Source organism: Adiantum capillus-veneris, chromosome 4 (assembly GCF_014529385.1).
Source record: "Adiantum capillus-veneris isolate H3 chromosome 4, ASM1452938v2, whole genome shotgun sequence".
Lineage (NCBI taxonomy): Eukaryota > Viridiplantae > Streptophyta > Polypodiopsida > Polypodiales > Pteridaceae > Adiantum > Adiantum capillus-veneris.
Genome location: NC_140934.1, coordinates 168010087 through 168017235, shown reverse-complemented (window position 1 = coordinate 168017235; position 7149 = coordinate 168010087). Strand labels below are relative to the sequence as shown.

The 7149-nt window shown below is 49.6% G+C and overlaps 1 protein-coding gene across 1 annotated transcript; it reads left to right on the top strand.

Annotated features, from left to right (window-relative positions):
• Nucleotides 1–3198: 3198 nt before the first annotated feature.
• LOC147460325 (subtilisin-like protease SBT1.8) lies at nucleotides 3199–6850 on the top strand. The gene is made up of 2 exons (XM_086511404.1): nucleotides 3199–5233; nucleotides 5378–6850. Exons 1-2 carry the CDS (start codon nucleotides 4091–4093, stop codon nucleotides 6581–6583), a joined length of 2349 nt encoding a protein of 782 aa, XP_086367530.1. The 5' UTR covers nucleotides 3199–4090; the 3' UTR covers nucleotides 6584–6850.
• Nucleotides 6851–7149: the final 299 nt, after the last annotated feature.

The following is a 7149-nucleotide window of genomic DNA, read 5'->3' as shown; positions in this document are numbered from 1 at the left end:
GGCTGGCATGATTGTTGTCATAGGAGCCTTTGCTTTCAGGCCTCGACTTTGTTCTAGCCTTCGTAGGTTCTCAATTTCCCTCTCCCTTGTTGCTTGCATATAGCGTTCAATCTCTAGTACTTCGGCAAGACTCCTACCATCGGGTAGTAAAACCTTAGAGGGAGATAGTCCTAAAGGATCAGGAGGTGCAGTGGATGGAACATTCACATGCACACTCTCAAGAAGCATAGGGTCCATTTTAGGCATGAATGACGAATTTACTTCCCCACTCCCTTCATTTATTTCATTAACCGCATGTTCGGAGCGAGTAGCTCTACTAAGGGTCTCTTTTAAGCGGCTAAACACGCTGGACCTGGGCCGTGGGCCCATGGCATGCATGTCTTGACTTGAACTACCAAGGTTTGGTGTAGGATACCCCTCCATGACTTCGTAGTCAGAGGAAGAATCACTAGACGTGATATGAGGATCTTGGGTCGCGCTACCTTGAGTCCCGGCCGAAGGTCCAGAACTTAGGGTGGAGGAATAATGGGTGCCTACGTAAATGGAGGCACTACCAATATGCTCGTGCTCTAACACTCGTCCAGAGCGTAGGTTCATATGACTTGGATCCCCTAGAAGTGTCAGTGAGGGCCCGTGAAGGCTGCTCACCTAGTAATTTTGGGTGTTTTGCAACCCAAGTTTTTTCTTATTTATTTATTTTTTGATTTTTTGGTCCTTTTTTTTCTGACCCAGCTATAGAATAGAACGTACGATAGCTCAAAACGAGCGTCTCGGTCAGAGGGACGTGCCGTGCTTTACAGCCCTCTGTTTGGTCACTTTATACCCTCGGAATCCCTAAAACCGTCAATTTCTAGTAGGGAACTAGGCCCAAATTAGAAAGTCTAAGGGTGCAAGTGAGAAGAGAAAGGAGGAGAGTGGAGGACTTGCCCCACATGCTCTCATTCCCTTTTGAGGGGGTAGGGTATATATATAAGAGTGAGTCTAGCATATATCATAAGACTGAGGACTGGGGCCTAAGCTTGGGCCCGATCCCGATCAAAATTTTAGTGTAGCCCCCCAGTCACTTACGCTTAAATATTTTCGGTTTTTTTTTTTTTTTGGCGACGATCGCTCACTACCTTATCTACTTACTAACAGTGCTGCTAACCACTGACTAATCTGTTAATTGCTTACTGACAGTGGGCTAACTGTCCACCTACTTCCTCTCTCACTACCTTACTGTGCAAAGACTGTGTGCAGGTAAACCTTGACAGAAAACTGTGTGCAGACTGTGTGCAAGCAGAAATTGCTAACTGCCTTCCTACTTATTCATTCACTGCAAACAAGCTAACGACTACTAATTGTGCAAAGACTGTGTGCAAACAAAAAACACAACATTATGCAGAAATCACAGAACTTGCAGACAATATAGAAATTAACAACTTGCAGAACAACAACTCATTCCTCTTCCTCTTCCTCTTCTTTCCTACTACAAACAACTCATAGGAGAAGCACAAAGTGCCTCTTGGGCTTAGTACAGGGCGATTCCCCGGCAGCGGTGCCAAAAATGTGCGCTCCTTGCCGCACTGTCGAAGCAAGGGACTTGCCGATACACCGTGTGCGAGCCACAAATGGCTCCAAGCACACAACAAAACTAATCTAGCAAGCTCAAAAGAGGGCAATGGTGTGTCACTCACCGCTCTATGCTCCTGCCGTGGAGGATTCCTCGCCGAGAAGAAGAAGGAGACGCCGCTACGTCGCGCTCAACCGCTTCACCACCGTCGTGCCGCTGCAATGCTCGATCGCACTCTCTCTCTCTCTCTCTCACACACACACACACACACATACACACACACAAGGAGGTGAAGAAGAAGGAGATGGAGATGGAGATGGAGCAAGAACACTCTTCTATTGCACAAATGAGAGAATGAGTGAATTTTAGGTTTAGTTGGCTTTTATATGAGCTCACCCCATTCACACTTGGGCGCCCATGCTTAGCCAACTAATCCTTTGAATGTCCCAGTTAGAGTGCGCCTCTCATCGGCGATCACTCTTACCCTTTTCCTATTGGTCCGACAAGCCCGGTACCTGACTCTACCAAATACATAATACACGTCCGTCGTAGGTGATGGGGTGTCCGTGAGCCGTGAGGGTTAACACATTGTCTACTACAGAGGCTGAATATGTTGCAGCTTCAGAAGCTTGCAAGGAAGCTATGTGGCTTGGTCGGCTAGTGAGAGACTTGGGAATCAATCTTGAGATGCCTGTGTTACATTGTGATAGCTAAAGTGTTATACAATTGGCAAAGAATCCACTGTTTCATGCAAAGACAAAACATGTAGATGTGAAGTATCACTTCATTCTCAAAGTGCTCGAGTACAAGCGATTGCAGCTTGCCAAGAGCTGATCTTCTAACAAAGGGCTAGCCTTCAGAGCGGTTTGCACATTGTCAGGCACTCATGGGCATTGGGTAGATGATCATGATCACTGTTTACCTGTATTGTATGTATATATACATTGTCACCCCAACTTAAAGACACATTGTCCTTTAAGTGGGAGGTTGTTGGGTGGTAAAGCCCAATGTGCCGCGTTTAAGTGTTGGGTGTCGGAAACTGATTGAAAACTAACACTGACCATTTATTCTATATAAAACAATAAGGACTCATAACCTTAAACACTATTGTGTTGGAGTTCACTCAAACTTGTGTCTCCTCTCTTCTCCATTGCTGCGCACACACACACACTCTTGCTCGCGCACTTCACTACCTTCTTTCACGCATCTGCTCCCCAAATTAGAAAGCCTATAGTCAGCGAGATTCGCTTTGTTGCTTTTTCTTCTCTCTCAACCCACATCCATCCTCCACCCCTCTCCCCTTGCTCGCACAAGGTGCGACTCAACCCTAAGACCCGTGGCATATAGTCATCTTGATGAAGATTTTCGATTCGTCATCGGTCAAGTGACTTTCAAATTTAAAGCGTTTCTAAACGCTGGGTACTGATTGTTTGCGCGTCGTAGGGAGGATGCCCACACGTACAGAAATAAAGGAGTAGGTGAACCAGAAGCCTTATGGTAATGGAGTCATGAGGATGCATGTGATTTTTATAGTGACTCGTAGACGGTACCTGTGAGGGGGGGAGTCGGAGGGAGAGCGCGGGCGCCGCCGGACGGGCGGGGCCCGGGGGAGGCGCCGAGCTGTATAAAATACAAAACTCTCGAGACTCGGGAGTCGGTAGAGAGACGTTGCTCTGGCTCGGGATTGGTGCCCACGGTCCGGTCCATTGGAGCGCTGCGGTGGCGCGGCAGCAGAGAGAGAGAGAGAGAGAGAGAGCAGAGAAACCAGAGAGAGAGATAGCCGATTGGGAGGTCGCAGTAGATTCGTAGCTCGCAGAGTCGGTCGGTCCTCGGTGATTGGACTAGTAGGGAGTCGTGACCATTGACCACTGTTTCACACAAGGGAAAACCTTTAGGTAGAAGAGAGAGGCAGAGAGCGTGTGTGAAGTTGCACTATCCAGTGACAAGACGGTGTGTGCGGCCAGACGATGGGCACTGGACAGCCACGCTGCTGCTCATGCTGTGCAACAATTCTGTAGTGCGCGTTTAGCCAATCCTGCTTAACCCTTTACACAGTGCGCGCACACATATAATACGCTATTATAAAATTGACTGTCCAGTGCCGGCCTCTCAGTCCCCTCTGCTTGATGTCCGTGGAGACTGGAGTGGTAGTTTCTGAATCCCTCTGATTAATTCGCTTACTGGTTGTTAGGCCTATCACGTTTGCAATACTGCTCATATAGATGGGGAAGACACTAGAGAGGTATACAATATTATGCGCAGAAGACGTTTGCGGCATTGTGGCTCTCCCTGTCTTTTGAGCTCACCTTTCCAGTATCTATCCGTCAGGCTTTTGCTAAAGCGCGGGGACCGCCCTTCAGATCGCTCCACTGTGAACAAAGAACCCTGCCTCTCCCCCCCCTCCACATGCTCTTGTCAGCTGTCCTTACATCTTCCCGGCATGTGAGTGTGTGACCATACAAACCCTCCTCCGCTCGAGTCTCTACCAGAGCGTAACCTGCAGGTCCTCTGGGCCTCAACAAAGGTCCAGCCAACAGAATGCTCTCACCCAGCTTCATCGTAGTCTGCCTACTATCCATTTGGCCTGTGTGGGCAGCTGCAAGCAGCTCGATTTCCTTGACACTGAAGGCAGGCCTGGCACGGTCATACATCGTCCATGTTTCCACCTCAGCACGCCCGACTGCTTTCGCGAGCGCCCAAGCTTGGTATAGCTCGACCCTTGCCTCTGCCAGAGGCCTGCAGCTGCAGGATTTTGATGAAGCGCAACATGGGCCCATCTACAGCTACAGCAATGTTTTCCATGGCTTTACTGCAAAGCTCACGCCGGCGCAAGCGCAAGTTCTCACGCAGATGCAGGGGGTGGTCTCTGTGATGGAGGATGGCATGCTGCAGCTGCAGACAACGCGGACGCCCGAGTTTATGGGGCTGAATCGGCAGCGCGGGGTGTGGCCAGCATCCAATTTTGGAAAGGATGCGATCGTCGGAGTGATGGACTCGGGCATTTGGCCGGAGAGACAGAGCTTCAACGACATGCAGGTGGGGCCAATTCCTGCGCGATGGAAAGGGGGATGCGAGTCCGTGCCAGGATTCAATGCGTCTCTATGCAACAAGAAGCTTATTGGGGCAAGGGCTTACTACAAGGGGTATGAGGCAGCAACAGGGCCACTCAACGAGACGATCGAGTACAAGTCTACGCGCGACAGTGAGGGGCATGGCACGCACACGTCATCCACAGCTGCAGGGAATTTCGTGAACAATGCAAGCTTGTTTGGCGCAGCCATTGGCACAGCCCGCGGCATGGCTCCTCATGCCCGCATTGCTGCCTACAAGGTCTGCTGGAAAGGGGGCTGCGTCAACTCCGACATCCTGGCTGCCTTTGAGCAGGCCATCATGGATGGGGTGGACATCATCTCCTTGTCGGTGGGTGGCAGTGTATTGCCCTACTTCCTGGACCCCATCGCCATCGGCAGCTTTGGAGCTATGGAGAAGGGCATTCTTGTCTCTGCATCTGCGGGTAATTCGGGCCCTACGCCTCAATCTGTTGGCAACGTGTCCCCTTGGCTTCTCACGGTCGGTGCAAGCACTCTCGATCGCAACTTCCCTGCCATTGTCACCCTCTCGAACAATGCCTCCTTCACGGGAGCATCCATTTATACTGGCGATGCGCTTGGTCATGCCCAGGTACTACTCTTAACTTTTTCTAGATGAACAGGAAGGCTAGATTATGGTGTTGAGCTGTTGTTTCTTTGGAATGCCATATAGCTAATCTGTTCTTCCATTTGTATACAAAGTCATGACCACATTGTGTCTCTCTTCTGGTTGCAGCTACCTTTAATTTTCGCAGGCGATGCAGGGCTCCCAAACGCCAATAGCTCCGTAAATTTATGCCTGCCAGGTTTGTTGGACCCAGCCCGTGTGAAGGGCAAGATAGTTGTGTGCGACAGGGGCGTGAATGCGCGCACGGCAAAGGGAATGGTGGTGCAAGAGGTGGGAGGTGCAGGCATGATTTTGGCCAACGCAATTGCGAATGGGGAAGAACTGATTGCAGATAGCCATGTCTTGCCAGCCGTGCTTGTGGGCTACATTGCTGGGAACTCTATCAAGGACTACATCGCAGGAACGCGAACGCCGACAGCGAGCATTCGCTTTGTCGGAACGACCACAGGGGTGAAGCCGGCACCTGTGATGGCTGCATTCTCATCAAGAGGCCCAAATGCCATCACACCAGAAATACTGAAACCCGATGTTACAGCCCCTGGGATCAACATTCTAGCTGCTTGGACGAGCAAGCTCGGACCCACAGAGCAGCCTGGCGATGAGCGTCTCGTCGAGTTCAACATCATGTCTGGTACCTCCATGTCTTGCCCGCATGTCAGCGGCCTGGCTGCTCTAATCAAAGCTGCTCACCCAGAATGGAGCCCTGCTGCCATCAAATCCGCCCTCATGACAACAGCTTTCAACTTGGATAACACTGGCAGCATTCTGTCGGACGGTGATGACACGGCCCTCGCTACGCCCTTTGCATTCGGAAATGGGCATATAGATCCTAATGCTGCTCTCGATCCGGGGCTTGTTTACGATCTGCATGTGCAAGATTATGTGAATTTTCTGTGTGGTCAGAACTTCTCTGCAGAGATACTGATGGTGTTTACAAAAGGACAGTACAATTGCTCTTCAGATGCTGATCTGAGTCCAAGCAATCTCAATTACCCTTCTCTGTCATTTGTTTATGATCAAGGAGGCAAATCAACGAGTTTTATGTCGACGGTGTCGCGGACCGTTACAAACGTGGGCATGGGGAGCGCTGTGTATTCGGTGAGAGTGAACCCGCCCCCTGGAGTCACCATCAAGGTTGAGCCCACCACTCTTTCATTCTCAAGGATGTATGAGAAGAAGACATACAGAGTGACTTGCCAAACAGGTACCAAGCTTTTGAGTGCAGGAGATGTGAGTGTGTTTTTTGGCAGTCTCATTTGGTCTGATTCCAAGCACGAGGTCCGCAGCGCCATCTCATTTACCTGGCAAGCCTAGCTGCTGCCCCCTTTCTTCGTCTTCTTCTTCTTCCTCTCCTTTCTCTCGTTGTCTCCATCTACTGCCAATGTCAATCATTGCGTACTCTTACGTCTGTCAAATGTATGTATGAGTCTTGAACCCTCTGTCAAGAACCCACACCAGAAGGGGTTGCCATTTGTGCGCGTGTACAGATTGGTGATGCCTCTAAGCATCCAACAGAACGGCCATGCCATCATAGCTCAATTTTATGAATACAATTGGGTAATTGCTGTTTCAACTTTCAAAGGGTTCTCAATGACAAAGAGTGAGAGTGAGAGAAAGTGCCTTTTTTTTTTTTGGTTGCCTGCCAAGTCAAAAGCCTCAACGTTCGGTTGGCTTTTTTGAGCCGTAGAGCTGTGAAAGCTTGAAGATAAAGCAATGATGATTGTAAGTGGATGCTTTCAAATTATTGTTTGTTTTTAATGCCAATCATCTTTACATTGAGTTTTGTCAAAATGAGGACAATTCTTTTTGCTTTCATTTCTTTAACGACCACAAACCAAAACCCCAAAAAAAAACAACCCCCCCCCCCCCCCCCCTTTCAG

What these genes read in the sequence shown, in the direction of transcription:
- LOC147460325 (XM_086511404.1), top strand. Translation starts at nt 4,091, where the DNA reads ATGCTCTCACCCAGCTTCATCGTAGTCTGCCTACTATCCATTTGGCCT. An exon ending in ATGCGCTTGGTCATGCCCAG is followed by an intron (nt 5,234 to 5,377) that starts GTACTACTCTTA and finishes TTCTGGTTGCAG; the next exon opens with CTACCTTTAATTTTCGCAGG.